Source organism: Cherax quadricarinatus, chromosome 64 (genome assembly GCF_038502225.1).
Source record: "Cherax quadricarinatus isolate ZL_2023a chromosome 64, ASM3850222v1, whole genome shotgun sequence".
NCBI lineage: Eukaryota > Metazoa > Arthropoda > Malacostraca > Decapoda > Parastacidae > Cherax > Cherax quadricarinatus.
This window is the reverse complement of record NC_091355.1, coordinates 20,171,847-20,198,897: the sequence shown is the minus strand read 5'-3', so window position 1 is coordinate 20,198,897 and position 27,051 is coordinate 20,171,847. Positions and strand designations below refer to the sequence as shown.

Sequence of the window (27,051 nt, the reverse complement as noted above, 5' to 3'; positions counted from 1 at the left end):
GTCGATGTCCTCCCTCCCCCCCTGGATTAGCCCAATGACCCACCTAGTCAGGTCAATTCCACTTAAGAAAGGAGCACAGCATCAGACCTAGTAGCACAAGCTAGTCAGGTCCAACTCACACCCACTCATGTATTTATCTAACCTATTTTTAAAACTATACAACGTTTTAGCCTCTATAACTGTACTCGGGAGTTTGTTCCACTCATCCACAACTCTATTACCAAACCAGTGCTTTCCTATATCCTTCCTGAATTTTTCCAACTCGAAACCATTGCTGTGAGTCCTGTCTTGGCCGGAAATTTTCAGTACGCTATTTACATCCCCTTTATTTATTCCTGTTTTCCATTTATACACTTCGATCATATACCCCCTAATTCTACGCCTTTCTAGAGAGTACAGATTCAGGGCCCTCAGTCTATCCTCATAGGGAGGATTTCTGATACATGGGATCAACTTTGTCATCCTCCTCTACACGTTTTCCAGTGCATTTATATCCATTCTGTAATACGGTGACCAGAACTGTGCAGCATAACGAAAGATATATAGAGCTGAAGAACAACCTGAAAACTTCTGTTATTTATGCTTCTTGATATGAAACCAAGGATTCTGTTAGCTTTATTGCGAATACTAATGCACTGTTGTCTTGGTTTTAGATTACTGCTAATCAGAACTCCTAAATCCTTTTTGCAATCAGTAGTATTAAGATCTACATTACACCTACCATCCGACTTATGACCGAGGATGGTTCTGACCAACCGGTCGTAAGTCAAAATGGACGTCAGTCGAACTTTACTACTGAATATCAACATCACATTTTTGTAATGACTTCATTTTATTGTTTTATTTTGGTATTTAATTTTTTACTTTACTTTTTATGCTGTTAGTGCTGTATTTTATACTGTGAGGTTTAGGATAAACACGGTGTACAACACAAACAGTTGTTTATTTCCCAGAAATTTGGCATAAAAAACACGGTCGTAAGTCGAGTGGTCGTATGTCGAGCAGGTCGTAAGTCAGATGGTAGGTGTATTTAGTTTATATGTGGCATTGTTATTTTCCTGTCCAACATATAGAACTTTGCATTTGTCTATATTAAACTGCATCTACCACTTCTCCGACCATTGCATCTGTCTATTCAAATCATCCTGGAGTGCTCTAGTGTCCTCATTAGAACGAATTGGATGGCCTATTTTGGTGTCACCAGCAAATTTGCTTATGTCGCTATTTATTCCCTAATCTATGTCATTTATGTAAATTGTGAACAACAATGCGCCCAACACTGACCCCTGCGGAACACCGCTTGTGACGTGCCCCCATTCTGATTTCTCCCCATTTATGCAAACTCTGCTGCCTATTTGTCAGCCATGCCTCTACCCAGGAAACAATTTCTCCTCCTATTCCATGTGCCTTAAGTTTCCTCAGTAGCCTCTGATGTGGAACTCTATCAAAAGTCTTACTGAAATCCATATACACAACATCATATTCATTACCATGATCTACCTCCTCAAACACCTTAGTGAAAAAAGTTAGTAAATTCCTAAGACAGGAACGCCCCTTTGTAAAACCGTGTTGAGATTCATTAATCAATTTATGCCTATCAAGATGGCTATGAATTGCTTTGGCAATTATTGATTCCATATATTTTCCCACTATGGAGCTAAGGCTTATTGGCCTATAATTTGAAGCCAAGGACCTGTCATCTGCCTTGTAAATAGGTATTACATTTGCCATTTTCCACTTAACAGGCACTATGCCAGTTTGTAGTGATTTGTTGAAAAGATTAGCCAAAGGTATGAAAGTTCCTCTTTACATTCCTTTAACACAGTGTATGAATTTCATGGGTAGTGACTAATGACAACTGAAGGTAAGGTGAGAATGACATAAATCACAGGAGGTGAATACAGAGAGAGTATCACATAGGTAGTAGGTTGGTAGACAGCAACCACCCAGGGAAGTACTACCTGCCAGATGACTGTGAAACAGAAACCTGTAACTGTTTGGCATGATGGTAGGATTGCTGGTGCCTTTTTCTGTCTCAAACACGCTAGATAACAGGGATATCTTGCTACTCCTACTTACAATTTGGTCACTTCACAGACACGCACATGCATATATATACATACATCTAGGTTTTTCTCCTTTTTCTAAATAGCTCTTGTTCTAATTTATTTCTTCTATTGTCCATGGAGAAGTGGAAAAGAATCTTTCCTTTGTAAGTCATGCGTGTCGTATGAGGCGACTAAATTGCCGGGAGCGATGGGCTAGTAACCCCTTCTCCTGTAGACATTTACTAAAAAAGAGAAGAAAAACTTTATAAAACTGGGATGCTTGAATGTGCGTGGATGTAGATGATTGCTGATGTTATGAATGAAAAGAAGTTGGATGTCCTGGCCCTAAGCGAAACAAAGCTGAAGGGGGTTGGAAAGTTTCGGTGGGGGGAAATAAATGGGATTAAATCTGGAGTATCCGAGAGAGTTAGAGCCAAGGAAGGGGTAGCAGTAATGTTGAAGGATCAGTTATGGAAGGAGAAAAGAGAATTTGAATGTGTAAATTCAAGGATTATGTGGATTAAAGTAAAGGTTGGATGTGAAAAGTGGGTCATAATAAGCGTGTATGCACCTGGAGAAGAGAGGAATGTAGAGGAGAGAGAGAGATATTGGGAGATGTTAAGTGAATGTATAGGAACCTTAAAAAGAAGTGAGAGAGTAATTGTGGTAGGGGACCTGAATGCTAAAGTAGGAGAAACTTTTAGAGAGGGTGTGGTAGGTAAGTTTGGGGTGCCAGGTGTAAATGATAATGGGAGCCCTTTGATTTAACTTTGTATAGAAAGGGGTTTAGTTATAGGTAATACATATTTTAAGGAAAAGAGGATAAATAAGTATACAAGATATGATGTAGGGCGAAATGACAGTAGTTTGTTGGATTATGTATTGGTAGATAAAAGACTGTTGAGTAGACTTCAGGATGTACATGTTATAGAGGGGCCACAGATATATCAGATCACTTTTTAGTTGTAGCTACACTGAGAGTAAAAGGTAGATGGGATACAAGGAGAATAGAAGCATCAAGGAAGAGAGAGGTAAAGGTTTATAAACTAAAAGAGGAGGCAGTTAGGGTAAGATATAAACAGCTATTGGAGGATAGATGGGCTAATGAGAGCATAGGCAATGGGGTCGAAGAGGTATGGGGTAGGTTTATAAATGTAGTGTTAGAGGGTTCAGCAATAGTTTGTGGTTACAAGAAAGTGGGTGCGGGAGGGAAGAGGACTGATTGGTGGAATGATGATGTAAAGAGAGTTGAAGGGAGAAAAAGTTAGCTTATATAAAGTTTTTACAAAGTAGAAGTGATGCAAGAAGGGAAGAGTATATGGAGAAAAAGAGAGAGGTTAAGAGAGTGGTGAAGCAGTGTAAAAAGAGAGCAAATGAGAGAGTGGGTGAGATGTTATCAACAAATTTTGTTGAAAATAAGAAAAAGTTTTGGAGTGAGATTAACAAGTTAAGGAAGCCTAGAGAACAAATGGATTTGTCAGTTAAAAATAGGAGAGGAGAGTTATTAAATGGAGAGTTAGAGGTATTGGGAAGATGGAAGGAATATTTTGAGGACTTCGTAAATGTTGAGGAAGATAGGTAAGCTGTGATTTCATGTACAGGGCAAGGAGGAATAACATCTTGTAGGAGTGAGGAAGAGCCAGTTGTGAGTGTGGGGGAAGTTCGTGAGGCAGTAGGTAAAATGAAAGGGGGTAAAGCAGCTGGGATTGATGGGATGAAGATAGAAATGTTAAAAGCAGGTGGGGATATAGTTTTGGAGTGGTTGGTGCAATTATTTAATAAATGTATGGTAGAGGGTAAGGTACCTAGGGATTGGCAGAGAGCATGCATAGTTCCTTTGTATAAAGGCAAAAAAGAGTGCAAAAATTATAGGGGGATTAGTCGGCGGATGGATTTATGAAGGATGAGGTTAATCATAGAATTGATGAGGGAAAAAAGGCGAGTGGTGCGTTGAGGTATATGTGGAGTCAAAAAACGTTATCTATGGAGGCAAAGAAGGGAATGTATGAAAGTATAGTAGTACCAACACTCTTATATAGGTGTGAAGCTTGGGTAGTAAATGCAGCAGCGAGGAGATGGTTGGAGGCAGTGGAGATGTCCTGTCTAAGGGCAATGTGTGGTGTAAATATTATGCAGAAAATTCGGAGTGTGGAAATTAGGAAAAGGGTGGAGTTGATAAAAGTATTAGTCAGAGGGCAGAAGAGGGGTTGTTGAGGTGGTTTGGTCATTTAGAGAGAATAGATAAAAGTAGAATGACATGGAAAGCATATAAATCTATAGGGGAAGGAAGGCGGGGTAGGGGTCGTCCTCGAAAGAGTTGGGGAGAGGGGGTAAAGGAGGTTTTGTGGGCGAGGGGCTTGGGCTTCCAGCAAGCGTGTGTGAGCGTGTTAGATAGGAGTGAATGGAGACGAATGGTACTTGGGACCTGATGATCTGTTGGAGTGTGAGCAGGGTAATATTTAGTGAAGGGATTCTGGGAAACTGGTTATTTTCATATAGTCGGACTTGAGTCCTGGAAATGGGAAGTACAATGCCTGCACTTTAAAGGAGGGGTTTGGGATATTGGCAGTTTGGAGGGATATGTTGTGTATCTTTATACATACATGCTTCTAAACTGTTGTATCCTGAGCACCTCTGCTAAAACAGTGATAATGTGTGAGTGTTGAATGATGAAAGTATTTTCTTTTTGGGGATTTTCTTTCTTTTTTGGGTCACCCTGCCTCTGTGGGAGATGGTTGACTTGTTAAAAAAAAATAAAAAAAAAGTCTGTTGAGTATACCTGGTAAAGTGCATGGTAGAGTTATTATTGAAAGAATTAAGAGTAAGACAGAGAATAGGATAGCAGATGAACAAGGAGGCTTTAGGAAAGGAAGAGGGTGTGTGGACCAGGTGTTTACAGTGAAACATATAATTGAACAGTATTTAGATAAGGCTAAAGAGGTTTTTGTGGCATTTATGGATTTGGAAAACGCGTATGACAGGGTGGATAGGGGGGCAATGTGGCAGATGTTGCAGGTGTATGGTGTAGGAGGTAGGTTACTGAAAGCAGTGAAGAGTTTTTACGAGGATAGTGAGGCTCAAGTTAGAGTATGTAGGAAAGAGGGAGATGATTTCCCAGTAAAAGTGGGCCTTAGACAAGGATGTGTGATGTCACCGTTGCTGTTTAATATATTTATTTATGGGGTTGTAAGAGAAGTAAATGCGAGGGTCTTGGCAAGAGGCGTGGAGTTAAAAGATAAAGAATCACACAAAGTGGGACTTGTCACAGTTGCTCTTTGCTGATGACACTGTGCTTTTGGGAGATTCTGAAGAGAAGTTGCAGAGGTTGGTGGATGAATTTGGTAGGGTGTGCAAAAGAAGAAAATTAAAAGTGAATTCAGGAAAGAGTAAGGTTATGAGGATAACAAAAAGATTAGGTGATGAAATATTGGGTATCAGATTGGAGGGAGAGAGTATGGAGGAGGTGAATGTATTCAGATATTTGGGAGTGGACATGTCAGCAGATGGGTCTGTGAAATTGAGGTGAATCATAGAATTGATGAGGGGAAAAGGGGTGAGCGGTGCACTTAGGAGTCTGTGGAGACAAAGAACTTTGTCCTTGGAGGCAAAGAGGGGAATGTATGAGAGTATAGTTTTACCAACACTCTTATATGGGTGTGAAGCATGGGTGATGAATGTTGCAGCGAGGAGAAGGCTGGAGGCAGTGGAAATGTCATGTCTGAGGGCAATGTGTGGTGTGAATATAATGCAGAGAATTCGTAGTTTGGAAGTTAGGAGGAGGTGCGGGATTACCAAAACTGTTGTCCAGAGGGCTGAGGAAGGGTTTTTGAGGTGGTTCGGACATGTAGAGAGAATGGAGCGAAACAGAATGACTTCAAGAGTGTATCAGTCTGTAGTGGAAGGAAGGCGGGGTAGGGGTTGGCCTAGGAAAGGTTGGAGGGAGGGGGTAAAGGTAGTTTTGTGTGCGAGGGGCTTGGACTTCCAGCAGGCATGCGTGAGCATGTTTGATAGGAGTGAATGGACACAAATGGTTTTTAATACTTGACGTGCTGTTGGAGTGTGAGCAAAGTAACATTTATGAAGGGATTCAGGGAAACCGGCAGGCTGGACTTGAGTCCTGGAGATGGGAAGTACAGTGCCTGCACTCTGAAGGAGGGGTGTTAATGTTGCAGTTTAAAAACTGTAGTGTAAAGCACCCTTCTGGCAAGACAGTGATGGAGTGAATGATGATGAAAGTTTTTGTTATTTGGGCCACCCTGCCTTGGTGGGAATTGGCCAGTGTGTTAATAAAAAATAATAATAATATCACATCAAATCACATCACTTAAGTATCTAGTGGGGAAATGTGTTTTCTAGTTTTCTTGCCAGGTACAGGTATATTTAATGATGTTAAATATCCCTGTGAAGAATTGAGACACTTCTGCAACCTATGGGATTCTTTATTGAAGAAACTTTTTGCCATACAGTGGCTTCATCAATCCAATAGAGTAGAAATGGGTAAGGAGAGGAGGAGATTGAGGTAATCAGTCCCTCAGCCTAGAATGGATGTGTTCAGGCAATTCCAGGCTGAGGGACTGATTACCTCAATCTCCTCCTCTCCTTACCCATTTCTACTTTGTATTGGACTGATGAAGCCACTGTGTGGCAAAACATTTCTTCAGTAAAGACTCCCATATGTTGCGTAAGTGTCTCAATTCTTCAACTTGTCAGTTTTCAAAACCATTCATCACAAATATCCCTGTACCATTGGTTAAGGTACTATTCATTTTTTTGCTAGATCAGTAAAAATGGATTGCTTTCTAATTCCAAGCATGAGAGCACATAGAGGATGCATAATATGTTCTTTCATGCAGCAGCATATGCTGCAGATATAAGCTTTTTCCCAGGTGGACCATCTTATCTCATTCTAAAAATACTATCCCTCATCTCTGTTGGTACACAAATCTGATCATGTAATGGCTGGTATGATCTGAACTCTTTGCTGAAATATTCAGGTGTGTTGGATTCAGTATTTTGCTTTGCCTGTTACCACTTTGTCAAGTGATCTTGGGTCATAGTGAGACTTCCTTCACTCAAAGAGTGGCTCAGTTCTTGGCCACAATCCATAAGTTGTTAAACTTTTAAATTTTGCACAGCATGTTTATGCAGTAACAAAAGGAGCTTGACCCATCAAAATATGCAATAGAATTAAAGAAGCTGTCAGATTCAGGATGGTTCTTCCAGGACACTGCTTGTTCTGCTGTCAAATTAAAATTGACTGCAATTGCTGGAACCCTACTGAACATCATAAAAACTTCAAATGCACATAGGATAGCATAAGCAACAACCCTTTGTCTCATTGATATGCCAGTTTACTGCAGATCACTTACCATCTGACCACCTTCAGTCCCTTCATCTCCTGCTGGCTTCTGCTGTGGATTTTGTTAAATCTCTTATGTATGATCTTCAGGAGATACTGTGAAAATTCATGAAAATTCGTGAAAATTCTTACAAGATGCAATTCATTTGTGTGAAGGAGCTGGCATTGATGTGAAGCAAGAAAAAATGCAACAAGCTCTTGGCCTCTTCATTTACAGGAATTTCATCTGCAACATTGAAAGCTTGTGATGTGTTGATTGTAACACAAAAGTCCTCGAGCTATCATTCAGCTTCCCCTGTGATTGTTTTCTATCTTCTATCGCTCATTCACAATTTTTGTATTACAAGAGGATGTCGATTCTCTCTCACCTTGGATATTGTCAGAAAATGACTAATACTCATGAATTTGGTGCGCATGCCCACTTTAGTTAATGAATTAAATAGGTGATTTTCAAACAACTTGTGTAACCTACTAAAGTTTCATCAGCACTGAATTCTTAAGATGCTTCCTTTCTAGAGAAATCTTGTATGGCATTTAAAGAGGAACATACAGGTGTGAGCTTCATCAAGTGTGTTGCCTTCTTGAGAGGCAAAAAACAACAGGGCTCACTTAAATTTACCACTAAGCTGAAACCATGTTGTGGTACTTTCATTGCTCTATATAAGATCATGTACATCAGTATAACTTTGCCAGTTAATTCTGCAGCATGTAAACTTAGTTTTTTCCTGTGTAGTGTTTAGTTTTTCCTTCCTGCTACTGACAAACTTAGGAATAGCAGTAATAATAAAAGAACTGGTAATATTGCAGTAATGATATATATTTCCATAAATTAAAAAAGACTAACAGTATGAATATTCAAAGTATCATTGATACGTTTGCTTGTAATCACAACAACTGCTATAACTTCTATTACTTTTTAGTTATCCCGAGCCTCTCGCTTAAGGGTAGAATGAATGTATTAAGTTCATGCCATGTGTCATAACATTAATGAGGCCAATATGAAATCATTATTTTGATGACACATGTATTGATGTAATTTTCTGTTATTAGTTCTTTTTTATATGGACAGTGGCTTTCCCACTCTAGCATGTAAATAAAAAAATCTTTAGAAAACACTAATAGTTTTATAAATCTAAGAAAAACAGTGTGCTTCCTCTCCAAACGCAGAGTCCCCTAGACCCCCCATCCTCCCAAATAGCCACCTCTTAGCCCCCCATCCCCAGTATAGAAATTCTCGTGCATTCCCTGGGTGGTAATTAGGACTTAGTTCAACCCAACACTAAGCTTTGGTAGCCCTGTTAACCTCAAACAAAGAAACAAATGTCATGGCTGTGCCTTGGGCAAGATTTATTTTTTTTAATGTTGAATTTACAGAGTAAGAGGTGTTATCCTACCTCACCTCATTGGATCATAACTTGCCATTTTATGGAGTGTTGAAGTTTGCAAAAAATACTCATCAGCAACTTCAGCTTAAGTGCGCATAACGGTATTTAAGATTTCCACTTTATTTACTCCTAATTATGTTTCTTTTTTCAATGCCTAACACTATGATAACTCTTTGAAGGTGTGTAAATACTTGAAACAAACAGAGAAGCACAGTAAGATAGACACAATTGCAATATTCATCATACATTGGTCCAAAGGTTTTTTCTTATTTTTGTTGATTGCTTTTAATCTTCTGACATGATGTACAAGTAAACCTTTTGATGTTATGATTCTTTCAAGATGTGTTATTCATCAAAACATGCAAATAAGTAACATTAGCTTTACTGGGTTATCTTTGGTTAACCCTTTGGCTGTCACAACCCCAATTCTGAAACTGTCTCGCTGTGTCGCAAAATATTTGAAAAAAAAAAAAAAAAGATTTTTTCATACCAAAATGTTAGAATTAATTGGCTAAGTGTTTTAAGCCTAAAAAAAAGTTCTTGTGATTAGTACTAACCGAGATATAAAGGCGTAAAGTTGGCAGAAAATGAGTCGCATATGGCAACAGTGGCGAATGCTGCTCACCCAGTACATTTATTTACTCCCATTCAAAGGTTTCTTGTATTTTCCAATACAGGTCGACCATCACTAATCCGGCAATCAGTTATCCGGTTCCATCAGTAATCCGACACTAATTTTGGCTAGCATAATTTCAAATTTCACCATTATGCCGACTCAAATCATTATATTGACTCGAATTTCATCATTATACTGACTCAGAAAATGCGCAGATGGCTGTAAATACACAGCAACAAGCCAGTGGAGAAGAAAGCAGTTATGAAAATGTGGAAGATATAGTAGAAAGAGTATTGATAGGTTAATTAAGCGTATTCCAACCTAACCACTCTGTAATCTGGCAAATTAACTAATCCAGCATACTACAGGTCCCAGTGATGCCGGATTAGTGATGGCCGACCTGTATTTCTTTTTTCCAAGTAACTTATGTGGTCTGTACATATATACACTCATGTACAAGTATACACTCATTGCATGCAACACAATAACTGCACAAACATTATCATTATATTGTTTACAAAACTTGTTTACACAAACCAACAATACAAAAAATTGTTTATTATTGTTCTATAATATATATACATATATATAGTTACTGGACACTTTCCTACAACTGCTATTAGCATCTGGAAGCTTGGTGTTTTGTGTATGTGTACAGGAAGGGGGGGGGGGGGACTTTTAAATGTGGCTGCTCTCAAAATGACAAATTATACCATCACTCACTACCCGTACTGTCTGTCAACACCCATGGGGTCCCATGCCTTCTTCCCCACCATCCTTCCTTGTTTCTTTCCTACCTACCTTCCTTGTTTCTTTCCTACCTACCTTCCTTGTTTCTTTCCTACCTACCTTCCTTGTTTCTTTCCTACCTACCTTCCTTACTTCTTTCCTTCCTTCCTGCCTTTCATCTCATCCTTCCTTCCTTCCTTTCTTCCTTCTTTCCTCTCATCTCTTCCTTCCTTCCTTCTGGTATTCTGGGCATTGCTTTCGGTCACAAACTCTTCAAAACCATGAAATTAATTTTCAGAGACACTTCCATCTGTGTTAGAGTGATCACTGGGGAAGAGAAGAGTCCCACATTTGCCGGGGAGTCAGATATTTCTTACTGCTAGGCATGCTGAACAAGGACTACAGAAATGGCCTTCCCACAATGCACCAATGTCTCCCCGATTTTTTTTTTGTACTGCGCACACTGACCATGGAGACCCATTCTCTCACATGTGGACCTACCAGCTTTCTCCTGCTTGGTTTGAAGCCGCTAGAATTTTTGTGTATTAATATGTCAAAAACATTGGCTCGTAAGACGTATATGTATGGCCAAAACAGTCGAAGGATTCAAGATCTACCTGCTGTAGTGGTTTTTTTTTTTTTTTTTTTTACTGGATTCCACTGTTACTATAATGAAATTGTCATAAATTTGAAAAATATTGCATATTCCTTCCAATTCCACACCCTTCCATTGTGTGATAATTCTCAAAATATTGTCTAACTATTAGGTTATTCTGAGGTTAAAAAAAAAAAAAATCTTTTTTATAGTGTACTTATTGATGGATTTCTACTGTTTTATCTTGAAATTGTAATAAATTTCAAGCAAGAAATGCTATATCCTGCCAGTTTTACATGTGGCTGGGAAGAAAAGTGGTGGTGGTAAGACATATCCTGGTTGCATTGTTTATGTGTGCTTCTGAGGCAGTGTTCTTCATGATATTGCCTGATCCTAGACTTTTTTCAGGCTTGAGTTTTGTTAGGCAATCTAAGCAGTTGAGCCGAGGCCTATAGTTGTGGCAGGAGGCACATTTCAAGTCAGGAAAATGTAGACATGCAAGCATACAGTACACAGATTGGTCCCTGCATTCTAGTATGTTGTACACAACTTAAGATTTTAACCCTTTCACTGATAAATCAGACACATGTGCAACACTTGGGAATCTTTATTGAGGAAACATTTCGCCACACAGTGGCTTCATCAGTCCATACAAAAAAGAACGGGGAAGAACAGGAGGAGTTTGAGGTAATCAGTCCCTCGGCCTTGAGTTGATGTGGCGAGTCCATCAATCTTGAAAAGAATACAGCATATCTGCAAAGTAGCAGCTTATATACCATAGGCAGGAGAGGTGCAGCAGTCGTATATAAGTCTGTATATAAGCTGCTACTTCGCAGATATGCTGTATTCTCTTCAAGATTGATGAACTCGCCACATCGACTACTACTTCCACATTGGACAAATGTGATACCACCTACGACTGCTGCACCTCTCCTGCCTATGGTATATAAGCCACTTCTTTGCACATATGCTGTATTCTTTTCAAGATTGATGGACTCACCACATCGACTCAAGGTCGAGGGACTGATTACCTCAAACTACTCCTGTTCTTCCCCGTTCTCCTTTGTATAGACTGATGAAGCCACTGTGTGGCGAAACATTTCCTCAATAAAGATTCCCAAGTGTTGCACACCTGTAATTTATCAACTTGTCAGTTCTCTGAACCATTCATCTACAACCCTTTCACTGTCGAGACCTTTGATCCTGAAGTTGCTTTCTGTATCGAAAAATATTAAAAAAAAAAAAATTATTTTTTCTTACTAATATCTTAAGAATATGTTTGCGAGTATTTTAAAAGAAAAAAAATTTTGTGTTCAGTGCTTACCGAGATATAGGAGGTATGAAGTTGACAAAGTGAACTGCTTACAGCAACATTGGCGACTGCTGCTCACTCAGTAATAATACTTTTACTTTTATCCTCCTTTATTTTTTATTTTTTAATATTTTATTTTTTCAAGTAACTTTTGTGGCCTGCGAGACCAATATAATGTGTAATGCACATATATATATATCCACTCGTATGCAACACAATAACCACACAAACATTCTTATCATTATACTGGTTACGAAACCTGTTCACACAAACCAACAATAAAAAAATTTTTTATTACTATTGTTCTATAATATATATACACATACTGAGTCACTGGACACATTCCTCGAAATGCTACAGCTTGTGGAAGGTTGTATGTGGATGTTTGAAGGTAGCCTTTGTTGTGCTGAGAGCGGTGTGGCTGGTGTCAAATGACGCATTACACAACCACCCATTACCCATACCGTCTTCCCCACCACCTATATGGAAATAAGTAACTGACTTTTTTGGGTTATTCTAGGTTCATTGTCATCTGGGTTTTCAGCACTACTTCTGGTGTCCTGGGCATTGCTTTCTGTCAAAAACTCCTCAAAACCATGAAATTCATCTTCACTGACACTTCCAACTGTGTTAGAACTATCACTTGGGTAGAGAACAGTCCTAATTTACTGGGGAGCAAGGTATATATTGCCACAAAGCATGGTTAACAAGGCCTACTGAAATGGGACTCCCACAGTGCACCACTGGCTCCCCAATTTTTTTTTTTTTATACTGCACACACGGACCACGCAGACCTATGCTCTCACATGTAGGTGTACCAGCTTTCTCCCCCTAGATTTGAAGCCTCTAGAATTTTGGCGTATTAATACGTCACCAACACTGGCTCATAAAACGTATCTATACGGCACTGACAGTGAAAGGGCAAATTTATTTATTTATTTATTTATTAATTTGAACATGATACAGAGAAGTACAAAAGAATACAGTTAAATGCAGCATGCCAAAGCCACTTGAATGCATAGCATTACAGGCAGGCTTAAAATTAACTTAATCTTAACTAAGCAATGAAGTATTCAGTGGTAAAACATTATTGTAAACAGATAACAAGCACAAATGAGTATTACAAAAACAGGTCGTATGGTTGCATGCATTGCTGTACAATCATTATTTATTTATTTATTTAATTTGAACATATTTTATGAAAAAGAGGATAAATAAATATACAAGGTATGATGTAGCACGTAATGAAAGTAGTTTGTTAGATTATGTATTGGTGGATAAAAGGTTGATGGGTAGGCTCCAGGATGTACATGTTTATAGAGGGGCAACTGATATATCGGATCATTATTTAGTTGTAGCTACAGTTAGAGTAAGAGGTAGATGGGAAAAGAGGAAGGTGGCAACAACAAGTAAGAGGGAGGTGAAAGTGTATAAACTAAGGGAGGAGGAAGTTCGGGCGAGATATAAGCGAATATTGGCAGAAAGGTGGGCTAGTGCAAAGATGAGTAGTGGGGGGGTTGAAGAGGGTTGGAATAGTTTCAAAAATGCAGTATTAGAATGTGGGGCAGAAGTTTGTGGTTATAGGAGGGTGGGGGCAGGAGGAAAGAGGAGTGATTGGTGGAATGATGAAGTAAAGGGTGTGATAAAAGAGAAAAAGGTAGCTTACGAGAGGTTTTTACAAAGCAGAAGTGTTATAAGAAGAGCAGAGTATATGGAGAGTAAAAGAAAGGTGAAGAGAGTGGTGAGAGAGTGCAAAAGGAGAGCAGATGAAAGAGTGGGAGAGGCACTGTCAAGAAATTTTAATGAAAATAAGAAAAAATTTTGGAGTGAGTTAAACAAGTTAAGAAAGCCTAGGGAAAGTATGGATTTGTCAGTTAAAAACAGAGTAGGGGAGTTAGTAGATGGGGAGAGGGAGGTATTAGGTAGATGGCGAGAATATTTTGAGGAACTTTTAAATGTTAAGGAAGAAAGGGAGGCGGTAATTTCATGCACTGGCCAGGGAGGTATACCATCTTTTAGGAGTGAAGAAGAGCAGAATGTAAGTGTGGTGGAGGTACGTGAGGCATTACGTAGAATGAAAGGGGGTAAAGCAGCTGGAACTGATGGGATCATGACAGAAATGTTAAAAGCAGGGGGGGATATAGTGTTGGAGTGGTTGGTACTTTTGTTTAATAAATGTATGAAAGAGGGGAAGGTACCTAGGGATTGGCGGAGAGCATGTATAGTCCCTTTATATAAAGGGAAAGGGGACAAAAGTGATTGTAAAAATTATAGAGGAATAAGTTTACTGAGTATACCAGGAAAAGTATACGGTAGGGTTATAATTGAAAGAATTAGAGGTAAGACAGAATGTAGAATTGCGGACGAGCAAGGAGGCTTCAGAGTGGGTAGGGGATGTGTAGATCAAGTGTTTACATTGAAACATATATGTGAACAGTATTTAGATAAAGGTAGGGAAGTTTTTATTGCATTTATGGATTTAGAAAAGGCATATGATAGAGTGGATAGAGGAGCAATGTGGCAGATGGTGCAAGTATATGGAATAGGTGGTAAGTTACTAAATGCTGTAAAGAGCTTTTATGAGGATAGTGAGGCTCAGGTTAGGGTGTGTAGAAGAGAGGGAGAATACTTCCCGGTAAAAGTAGGTCTTAGACAGGGATGTGTAATGTCACCATGGTTGTTTAATATATTTATAGATGGGGTTGTAAAAGAAGTAAATGCTAGGGTGTTCGGGAGAGGGGTGGGATTAAATTATGGGGAATCAAATTCAAAATGGGAATTGACACAGTTACTTTTTGCTGATGATACTGTGCTTATGGGAGATTCTAAAGAAAAATTACAAAGGTTAGTGGATGAGTTTGAGAATGTGTGTAAAGGTAGAAAGTTGAAAGTCAACATAGAAAAGAGTAAGGTGATGAGGGTATCAAATGATTTAGATAAAGAAAAATTGGATATCAAATTGGGGAGGAGGAGTATGGAAGAAGTGAATGTTTTCAGATACTTGGGAGTTGACGTGTCGGCGGATGGATTTATGAAGGATGAGGTTAATCATAGAATTGATGAGGGAAAAAAGGTGAGTGGTGCATTGAGGTATATGTGGAGTCAAAAAACGTTATCTATGGAGGCAAAGAAGGGAATGTATGAAAGTATAGTAGTACCAACACTCTTATATGGATGTGAAGCTTGGGTGGTAAATGCAGCAGCGAGGAGACGGTTGGAGGCAGTGGAGATGTCCTGTCTAAGGGCAATGTGTGGTGTAAATATTATGCAGAAAATTCGGAGTGTGGAAATTAGGAGAAGGTGTGGAGTTAATAAAAGCATTAGTCAGAGGGCAGAAGAGGGGTTGTTGAGGTGGTTTGGTCATTTAGAGAGAATGGATCAAAGTAGAATGACATGGAAAGCATATAAATCTATAGGGGAAGGAAAGAGGGGTAGGGGTCGTCCTCGAAAGGGTTGGAAAGAGGGGGTAAAGGAGGTTTTGTGGGTTAGGGGCTTTGACTTCCAGCAAGCATGCATGAGCGTGTTAGATAGGAGTGAATGGAGACGAATGATACTTGGGACCTGACGATCTGTTGGAGTGTGAGCAGGGTAATATTTAGTGAAGGGATTCAGGGAAACCGGTTATTTTCATATAGTCGGACTTGAGTCCTGGAAATGGGAAGTACAATGCCTGCACTTTAAAGGAGGGGTTTGGGATATTGGCAGTTTGGAGGGATATGTTGTGTATCTCTATACGTATATGCTTCTAAACTGTTGTATTCTGAGCACCTCTGCAAAAGCAGTGATAATGTGTGAGTGTGGTGAAAGTGTTGAATGATGATGAAAGTATTTTCTTTTTGGGGATTTTCTTTCTTTTTTTTTGAGTCACCCTGCCTCGGTGGGAGACGGCCGACTTGTTGAAAAAAAAAAAAAAAAAAAATGATACAGAGAAGTACAAGGAATACAATTTTTAAAGTGCAGCATGCCAAAGCCCCTTGCATGCAGAGCATTATGGGCAGGCTTAATTAACTTAAGATTAACTAAGCAATGATATATTCAGTGGTACAAAAATTATTGTAAAACATAACAATTTAGTACAAATGAGTATTACAAAGACAGGTCATATGGTCATTTACTGTGTTGCTGCGTAATCAGTAGAATGGAGTATTCTGTTAGGTAATGAAGTTAAATAGTAACAAAGTTTGATTGGGTCACAGGTTGACATTTATGAGATACAGTAATGAGATACATATGCGAGATACAATTTATGAGATACAAGTATTCAGTATTTATTTAGTTGTGGGCGAGTAAGTGATTTTTGAGAAGAGACTTGAATTTATAAACAGACAGTGTTTCTTTTATATTCACAGGTAATGAATTCCAGATTTTAGGGCCTTCTATGTGCATTGAGTTTTTGCATAGCGTGCGATGGACACGAGGAACATCAAAGAGTGATCTGTGTTTTATGTTATGGTCATGTGTTCTGTAGAGGTTGGTAAGAAGATGTTTGAGGGGAGGGTTTATGTCAGAGTTGAGTGTTCTATGTATGTAGTAGGTGCAGTAATAAGTATGGATGTTTTATATTGTGAGTAGGTTTAGAGTTTTGAATATTGGTGGAGTGTGCTGTCTGTAGTGGGAATTTGTTATTATTCTGACTGCAGCCTTTTGTTGGGTGATTAGTGGTCTGAGATGGTTTATTGTTGTTGAGCCCCATGCACAAATTCCATAGGTGAGATAGGGGTAAATAAGTGAGTGATATAGGGCCAGGAGGACTGACTGTGGAACATAGTACCGTATCTTCGATAGTATGCCTACAGTCTTGGAAATTTTTTTGGAAATTTGTTGTATATGTGTTTGAAATTTGAGTCTATTATGAAGGTGGATTCCTAGGAATTTTCCCTCTGTGAGTTTTGTGATAGGTGATCCATTTACCATTATGTTAAGAGACACATCTGCAGCTCTGTTACCAAACTGAATGTAGTAGGTTTTGTCAATGTTTAGAGTAAGTTTGTTAGTCCTCATCCAGGTTGATATTTTCTGTAATTCTGTATTTACAGTATTGGCTAGCATGACTGGGCTCGGGTGAGAGTAGACGTATGTAGTGTCATCTGCAAATAGTGTGGGTTTGAGTAGTTGCGATGCATTTGGTAGGTCATTTGTGTATATGAGAAAGATAAGAGGGCTTAGGACACTTCCCTGTGGGACACCAACTGTAATTGGCTGTGCGGAAGAGTTTGCCCCATTTGTGTACACATATTGGCTTCTGTTGCTGAGGTATGACTAAGTAGTTGAGGGAGTGCCCTCTTGTACCATAGAGCGACAACCTAGAAGAAATAACTTAGTGGAGCTGTGAAATTTTTCCAAAACATGTTCCCTTACCTCCACCTCAGCCTTGACAAATGAAAAGAAATGAGTGCTATTGTCAGCTTGTAAAACATTCAGTATGCAGTGTTTTGAAAATTGTTAAGATTGAATTATAAATAATATAGAAATTGAAGAAAACCTAAATAACTTGATGGATATTCCACATTTTCTATTCAAGCAAATTTTTGGATACAAATTTACATTTTGTCTTTGAAAGAGAGTGACGGTATTTATGAATAAAGGCATATGAAAGGAGTGATGATACTAAACCCCTTAACCTGTTCACTGTCTGAACGTAGATCTACACTTTCACTATTAGCGCTCCATACGTAGAGCATCGTTTTATTTTTCCTGCATCCAAATTTGGCATGATTGGCCTAAGATGCCTGGTCAGTATAGAATGAGTCTTAACTATCTGTGTGCACAGTATAAAAAAAAATCTGGTGTTTCCCATGCTAACAGCGTGGAAAACACCAGGAATTCACTGATGCTGTGTCATATTAACATTCCCCTTTTAAGAGGAAAGTGATGTTGATGCCGAGTTTGGTTTCTTTGAGATGGATGTGGCCACAAGTGGTTGAGGAAATATCAAAAACCTCGATAAGAACCCATGTGCAACATTTGTGCAACATCCTTTTAATTTTGATACCACTGGTAGTGTCATCCTGCCAGAATATCCTATAACCTATGTCCTAAGTAAAGAGAATCGTAACTCTCAGCGACACTGTTAATGATGACCTAAAAATGTCTACTTAGATGACTACCAACAAACTCATCCCTAATATTGACCAAACCTACTAAATGATGTTTGGAAACAGCTTCAAATATCCAGCTAAACATTATCAGCATTTCTCCCATTGAAAGACACACAAAGGGCAAATTCTTTGGTCTACACCTTGTCTACAACTTGAAATTTAATACCCACATCCAACACATAGCCAAGGTCTCCAAAACAGTAGGCATCCTCTCCAAGATATAGTAAATTGGAACTCGACAGTACTTAAATTTTACTGCTCACTAATCTATCGTTCCCTCACCTATGATATTTGTGCCAGGTGATCTACTACACCAAATCAAACTTCCCCTCAAACTTCTTCTTACCAACCTCAACAGAACACATGACCATAACACAAGGCACAGATCACTCTCTGATGTTCCTAGTGTCCATCTCACACTATGTAAAAACGCAATGCACATAAAAGGCCCAAAAATCTGGAATTCGTTACTTGTGAATATAAAAGAAACACTGTTTATCAATTCAAGACTCTTCCTAAAAACCACTTACTCACCCACAACTAAATAAATACTGATTAACTCTATCTCATAAATGTATAACCTGTGGCCCTATCGAACTGTTTTTTTGTAATTACATTACCTAATAGAATACTCCATTCTCTTGAATGCACAGTAACTCATCAAATGACCGTATGACCTGTTTCTGCACTACAAATCATTGATTTTATTCGATTTGACCGGATATTATAAATTGTGCTACAAATTTGTACAACTATAAAGCTTGTTATTTGAAGTACTCATTTGTACTTCATGTTATAATTTGATTACTGTAATTTTTACCACTGAATGTATCATTGCTTATTTAATCTTAAGTTAATTTTAAGCCTGCCCACAAAGCTCTGCATACAAGGGGCTTTTGGCATGTACACTCAACCACTGTATTTCTTTTGTACAACTTTGTATCATGTCCAAATAAGAAATAAATTATTATTATTATTATTTTGGGGGGAGCACTAAATCCACAGGGATTATATAGCACCTATGGTGGGATTTGGAAGGCATTCAGACCAGTCTCAAGGAACCTCCCTTGAGGGCTGAAACCATTAATATCCCAACAAAAAGTCGCTGTGCGGACTGTCACCCATTCCAGTGTCAGACAACACACTCCCCCACTCTTCAAAAGCTTGATCTTACTTAATATACAAAATATGCACTCCTACTACTGTGCCTGCTGTATATATATGACATTTAATTCCATAAACCATGACTGCTCATTCCTGATTATATTTTAACCAAGAAATAGAGCAAACCTTATTTTGTGTGATTATGAATTCAAAATTTAAAGTAAGTGTAATGTAGGAGAGGCCTGGGGACATGACTAATGGACAGTGGAAATGTTTTAGTACCAGGAATGACTACATTGGTTATATTTTTTATTATATTAACACATCAGCCGTCTCCCAACAAGGCACGGTGGCCTGAAAAAGAAAAACTCTCATCATTCACTCCATCACTATCTTGCCAGAGGCACACTTACACTCCAGTTATAAAACTCCAGCATTAACACCCCTTCAGAGTACAGACACGGTACTTCCCATCGTCCAGCCTGCCGATTTTCCTGAATCTCTAAATAAATGTTACCTTGCTCACATTCCCACATCATGTCAAGTCCTAAAAACCATTTGTTTCCATTCGTTCCTATTGAACACGCTCACACATGTTTGCTGGAAGTCCAAGCCCCTCACACACAAAACCTCCTTTACCCCCTTACTCCAATCTTTCCTAGACCAACCCCTGCCCTGCCTTCCCTCCACTACAGATTTATACACTCTCGAAGTCTTTCTGTTTTGCTCCATCCTCTCTACATGTCCAAACCACCTCAACAACCCTTCCTCAGCCCTCTGGATAATAGTTTTGGTAATCCTGCACCACCACCTAGTTTCTAAACTAAAAATTCTCTGCATTATAGTCACACCACACATTGCTCTCAGACATGACTTCTCCACTGCCTCCAGCCTTCTCCTTGTTGGAACATTCACCACCCATCTTTCACACCCATATAAGAGCATTGGTATAACTATACTCTCATATGTTCCCCACTTTGCTTCCATGGTCAAAGTTCTTTGTCTCCACAGACTCTGAAGTGCACCACTCACCATTTTCCCTTCATCAAGTCTATGATTCATCTCATTTTTCATAGACCCATCCACTGACACATCCACTCCTAAATGTTTGAATACATTCACCACCTCCATGCTCTCTTCCTCCAATCTGATATCTTTTTCGGGCCACCCTGCCTTGGTGGGAATCGGCCAGTGTGATAATAAAAAAAAAAAAATACTTAGTATTGCTTGAAACTATCTTTCCTCCACCTTTACTGTTGTAATATGTACCATTTACCATTTGATACTCTCTTACAGCTGATGACACTGAGATTACGTTTGATCCTGCGGAGATCATCACAAACATTGATCAAATAGATGAGGGTTGGTGGCAAGGTGTTGGCCCTGATGGAATGTTTGGGCTCTTTCCTGCAAATTATGTTGAATTGATTAATCAATCACCAGTATGAACTGTGTTATTTCCCAAATGTCTTAATTTACTTTACTATGCTGAGGTAAGAAACCAAGCATTATTTTGTCAAGCAAAATATATAATTGGTGCATTCTGCAGTTGATGTGTTCCTTGTAAGACATTATATACCTTAGTATTAAATCACATTGCACATTGATGGCTGCATTAATTGGATTAAATTACCAAAAAAATATGCTTTCTCGTAGACTTAACTACACATACGTACAAAGTAGTAATACTGTATTTTCACTTATGCTGAATTAATTACTTGAGCTAACATTACTCTTAGCAAAATTCATTGCTAATTTACACATACCAACAAAGAATCAAATTATTAAAACTTTTGTTAGTGTGACCTTGTGCATCTGTAAATACAGAATTTTAATTAATGTAACATGCACAGAACCTAGAAGTATACTGTACTACCAGCTTACAGCTACCTAAAATGATGTAGGTTCATATTTGTGTAGTTCACACTAACTATAATTTGTCTTGCCTCATTGTCCCTTCAACTGCACTTTTAATGATCACAAACAGTACATGATAACTGCTTCTTCACATTTCATGACTGTCTTAATTCACACTGTTCAGTTAATTTATACCTATTTTAATGTCATGATAGAGAGATTTTGGTAATTATTAGGTAACCCTTCTACATCATATTAATTTATTGTTTGTTGGGTATTTTGAAATTGCTGAACTTGATTTGTTCATAACTGGAGAATTAATTAAGGCATTTTGATACTTGCATGACTTTCTAGCTTCGTACTTTAAAAGTTGTAACAAGTTTATTGCATTGCTTTAATATTTTACATTTACATTAGACACTTTTAGACTTTCTATAAAGTGCAATAGCAAGCATCTACATATCCTGGTAATTACTCATTAAAATCTGGGGAATGGTGAGGTGAAAAATAACACTTTATCAATGGCACATTATTTTTTGATTCACTAAGATTTTGTAAAAAAATAAAAAAAAAACTTGGGAAAAGATTCACTTGCATTTCAGTCAGTTATGCTTACTGAAGACTAGGCACTAGATATATTTAGTTCCAAATTTGTGTTTAAGATGTATAGCCCAGTGATTGTGACCTGTTAAGACTAGTATATTTTGATAGCACCCTAGTATTTCCTAGCTGGAAATAAACTACTACAGTAGCACCTAACTATGTTTCACCAAAAGGGGCATATACCTCCATGTTAGAGCTTTATGCTATTTGTATATTATGTCCACAGTGTGGTTGTGGAATGCTGTGGGTTATTTCACCTGGAGAAAGCTTTGAACTAATAAAGTCCTGTCTGTTTTCCTTAATCCTGGTGTGGTTGAAGGTGAACTGCTTGTGCAGGATTTTTCCATTTATTCAATGGTACTTAATTTTGTGCAAGGGTATTTGGGTAGTTTGTATTGTTAAAATCACCATTGGAAGTCTTTGTACACAGTGGATGTAATATATAGTGTGTAGGTCTGCTACCAGACAACATTTTTATACTTCACCAGTGACCTCTTGATTGTTAATAGAATGATGTTGACAATGTAAATTACTACTTCTTTGCTGAAGGTGCAGGAAATTTTAAAACTAAATACATTTGTTTGATAATATACATAATTGAATATTTCCTGAACTTCTTGAGGCAAGGGTTTTGCCAGTGGTATTTAAAAATTATATTAGTAAGGAAGAATTAGATGCATTATAAAGGATGCGTAATAAAAGGTGTATCAAAATAATGGGACACTGAAGAAATTTATCTTAAGGAGCATGTTCAGTGATACAATAATTTACCAAAGTTACTAACAGATCTTGCTGAGTCTTTCCTCCTCTATACATTGCAGTTAGGTTAGCTTAATTACTATATTTTGTTCAGTGATTTTATTTTTTACAAAATTATCATTGTAATCCCTCTCCAGTAAGAACTGAAACAAGCCTCAACTCATTCATCCCAAACCCTCATTTTATCAAGTAAAAATATGCACCATAAGCCTAATGATAACTGAAGAACCCCAGTGCATACATTGTGATGAAATGTATGCAGAATAATTGACCCAATGCTCTTGATATGTTAATTGTTGTATAAATAAGTTTTACTGTCAGATTGTTACATTAACGTGAAGCTCTTAAACCTTTGTGGATTATTCAGTGCTGGAGGCTTGGTCATCTGTCTACTAATTGCTCAGCCAGATGTAATTTGCAAGTTCTGATTTTTCTATTTTTAGTCCATAAGTACACCTTTCACTTACTTTCTTGTGTTCATAGCTGCCCTCTGCCTCACAGCACTTCATGACCCACATGGGCTTGGTGCATTTCTTTTCAGTATAATACCAATAATCCAGAGGTAATTTGATGGAATATTTGACTCTTCTTTTTGCTGCTTATTTTTGGTTGTGCTTAATGCGACTCTCTAGTATATGAGGCTATAATATACACTGTAGAGTAAAAGTATATACTGTGAATGTAACTGGGTACAAGGCTGTTGAGGCATCTCTTAACTAAGTGACTTCTTTCTTCATCAAGGGATACAAGGATAAATTATCTACTAATTTTGCTGATATTTTCCTGTTATAATCGTGCATTATAATGTATCATTGAATCCAAAATTTTATTACAATGTCAGCACAAATTTTTAAGATTTATACAAGGTTACTTTTATTTTCCTGTTAAAAAAATATTTTTATAAGCCTATCACAATAGGTATGAAACACAACTCATACAGTCTAATCCATAATACAGAGAGAGAGAGAGAGAGAGAGAGAGAGAGAGAATGTGTGTGTGTTTTATCAGTTGTCAAAGGTACTAGTCAGTAGACACTTGACCTGCTTTGTGTGGGTGTGGGGAGTGGGTCTGTGTTGTGTGTGCATGCATGTGTATGTATGTGCCATTCCAGATGTTCACTGTACATGTAATCGTTATCCAGGAAAATGTCTATTATGCGCATGTCCTTGCTGCCCAGGAAAACTGTGTTCCATAAGTCATCAATAACATTTTAGTGTACATTCTTCAGTGTTTGCAGGAATGTATGAAAAAAATACCCTAAATAAAACTTAAGTTCCAAGCAGTAATTTGTAGCATGCTCCTTAAGAAATGTCTCTCTAGAAACAAGTTTTACACTTTTTGTATATTAACACAGTTTTATGACTTTGACAGTGTTGTGGTTTCATCTTAAGAAACAATTGTCTTCCTTTTTTGTGTATCAGTATTAATGTAAGAAAGTATTCCATTATGGAAAATTTAAAATCAATTTGTACTATGGTGAGAAAATTTTCCTATTCAGAAAGAAAATTAAATTTGTACTCTTGCAATTCTTTGTACGGGTTTCCCCATGTTTCATGCGACCTGCTTTATGTGAACTTATTATGTGATGCCTCTTTTCTATTGATAATTACATATGTGCAATTGACAATTGCCATATGCAATCTGTGTGGTTCACAAAGTATGTTTTAAGATTCTTGTGCAGAAGTCTTTGTCAGTGGCCTCATTGAGCTTGGTACAGTTGCCTTAGACCAGAAACACCTGTATATGAAGGCTCTTACCATCTCATTAGGGCAAAAAAAAAATTAAGGTAATTTTTTTAAGCCTGACTAAGTCAAAGTAAATGTGAACTCGGCTTTGTAAAGCTAGTTGTGCATAATCAAGAATGAAAGTTACAATATTGTGGCAGGAACATTTCACAACTAGTCCACAATTTAGAGACCATAACACCCTCTAAATTTTCTAAATTGTGAGGTAATTGTGTAATGCATATTTAATTATAGAACTTGAGTTATTATGTGCCCACCATGAGATGTCTTGTGGAAATAGTGTTGCAAATACTTGCATATCAACATTTGCAGTATTCAGGGGTTGTAATGTTCAGACAGTTTTGAATATCCTTAATTGTAATTCTTGTTCGATTTTGTATTTGTGAAATATAATTAGAAAAATTGAACGTTGGGACATATCAGGGAATATTGTTCACTTTTATAATTTTGAATTAAAATAGTTATGCAATTATACCACAAGCAATTATTATGAGTTCATATAAAGTTGTATGTTTAGAATTGTTATCTAGTAAGGTGTAATTGCATGACTGATAAATGAGACTTGTGCAACATTTGGGTAGCTTTATTCTGGAAACATTTCGCCAGCCAGTGGCTTCTTCAGTCCAGTGCAGAGAAAGGTGTTAGATAAGGAGTTTGAGGTAATCAGTCCCTCAGCCTGGAGTCAATGTGTTCAGTTCATCAAGATTGATGGACTGAACTGGCTAGTATAACATTTCCAGAATAAAGATATGTACCTAAATGTTGTATAAGTCTCTTATTTATCAACTTGCCAATTTTTTAAACTATTTATCCGCACTTGCATGATTACCATATTGATCACAATGTTTTCTTGATTTTTCCCAATCTTTAAGTAACTGGTCACTTGCTATCTTTTAAAGATCTTAACTCCATAATTTGAAATCTAGTTTCACTTACTTTTGGTTTACTTGGTTTTGAAACTGTAAAGTTTGTATTACACATTAGCATTTACTGTGGCATGCGAGTGTGTGTGTGCCAGCCACAGTTTGTTCAGCCTAGTGTCAGTAATGACATCTATCAGCCTTGGCCCAACTTTAATAAAATTCAATGGAACATGTTCAGTTGTACTTTTTTTTATAGTATCCTCTTCTCTTATATCTTGTGCTATTTATACAGTAGGGCCCTGCTTTACAGCGTTTCACTTTACAGCATTCCGCTAATACGGACATTTCAAATAATGACCAAAACTTGCTATACGGCTCCCCCCACCTGACTTTCTAATATGGTCACTGCACCCCACCCGGTTTGTTTACATTCTCCGTGAGCACCGCGTCTCTCCATTATGTCTAGAAACTTTCCAAAATTTTTAAGTTATTTCACATTTTATACATACTCTGATAATTATACTTTGTACCTGTACCTGAATATACTTACACCCTGTGCTGGTGTGCAGGTAAACATTAAAATCACTAAGAGTGTCTTGTGTCTTGAGATGCCATACTAGTAATGATGATGATAATACAAGTTAAGAAAGCAAAGGGAACGAATGGATGTGTCAGTTAAAAACAATAGGGGAGTTAGTAGATTGGGAGCTGGAGGTAATGGGTAGATGGCGGGAATATTTTGAGGAACTTTTAAATGTCGATGAAGAAAGGGAGGCGGTAACTTCATGCACTGGCCAGGGAGGTATAACATCTTTTAGGAGTGAAGAAGAGCAGGATGTGAGTGTGGGGGAGGTGTGCGAGGCATTGTGTAGAATGAAAGGGGTAAAGCAGCTGGAACCGACGTGATCATGGCAGAAATGTTAAAAGCAGGGGGGATATAGCGTTGGAGTGGTTGCTATTTAATAAATGTATGAAAGAGGGGAAAGTACCTATGGATTGGCAGAGAGCATGTATAGTTCCTGTATATAAAGGGACGGGGGACAAAAGAGATTGTAAAATTTATAGGGGAATAACTTTACTGAGTATACCAGGAAAAGTGTACAGTAGAGTTGTTATTGAAAGAATTAGAGATAAGACAGAGTAGGATTGCAGATGAGCATGGAGGCTTTAGAGTGGGTAGGGGATGTGTAGATCAAGTGTATACATTGAAGCATATATGTGAACAATATTTAGATAAAGAATCACACAAAGTGGGAGTTGTCACAGTTGCTCTTTGCTGATGACACTGTGCTCTTGGGTGATTCTGAAGAGAAGTTGCAGAGGTTGGTGGATGAATTTGGTAGGGTATGTAAAAGAAGAAAATTGAAAGTGAATACAGGAAAGAGTAAGGTTATGAGGATAACAAAAAGATTAGGTGATTAAAGATTGGATATCAGATTGGAGGGAGAGAGTATGGAGGAGGTGAATGTATTCAGATATTTGGGAGTGGACGTGTCAGCGGATGAGTCTATGAAAGATGAGGTGAATCATAGAATTGATGAGGGAAAAAGGGTGAGTTGTGCACTTAGGAGTCTGTGGAGACAAAGAACTTTGTCCTTGGAAGCAAAGAGGGGAATGTATGAGAGTATAGTTTTACCAATGCTCCTGTATGGGTGTGAAGCACGGGTGATGAATGTTGCAGCGAGGAGAAGGCTGGAGGCAGTGGAGATGTCGTGTCTGAGGGCAATGTGTGGTGTGAATATAATACAGAGAATTCATAGTTTGGAAGTTAGGAGGAGGTGCGGGATTGCCAAAACTGTTGTCCAAAGGGCTGAGGAAGGGTTGTTGAGGTGATTTGGACATGTAGAGAGAATGGAGTGAAACAGAATGACTTCAAGAGTGTATCAGTCTGTAGCAGGAGGAAGGCGGGGTAGGGGTTGGCCTAGGAAAGGTTGGAGGGAGGGGGTAAAGGAGGTTTTGTGTGCGAGGGGCTTGGACT

At 38.2% G+C, this 27,051-nt stretch overlaps 1 protein-coding gene across 11 annotated transcripts in view; it reads left to right on the top strand.

Moving 5' to 3' along the window:
* Positions 1 to 25,310, top strand: part of Abp1 (Actin binding protein 1) — a 216,009-nt gene extending 190,699 nt beyond the window's left edge. For all 11 annotated transcript variants that reach the window (XM_070098808.1, XM_053793014.2, XM_070098813.1 and 8 more), the window contains one exon: positions 20,543 to 25,310. In XM_070098808.1, the coding sequence (XP_069954909.1) occupies positions 20,543 to 20,694 (152 nt within the window). In that variant the 3' untranslated portion in view covers positions 20,695 to 25,310. The remainder of the gene's footprint in view (positions 1 to 20,542) is intronic.
* Positions 25,311 to 27,051: the final 1,741 nt, after the last annotated feature.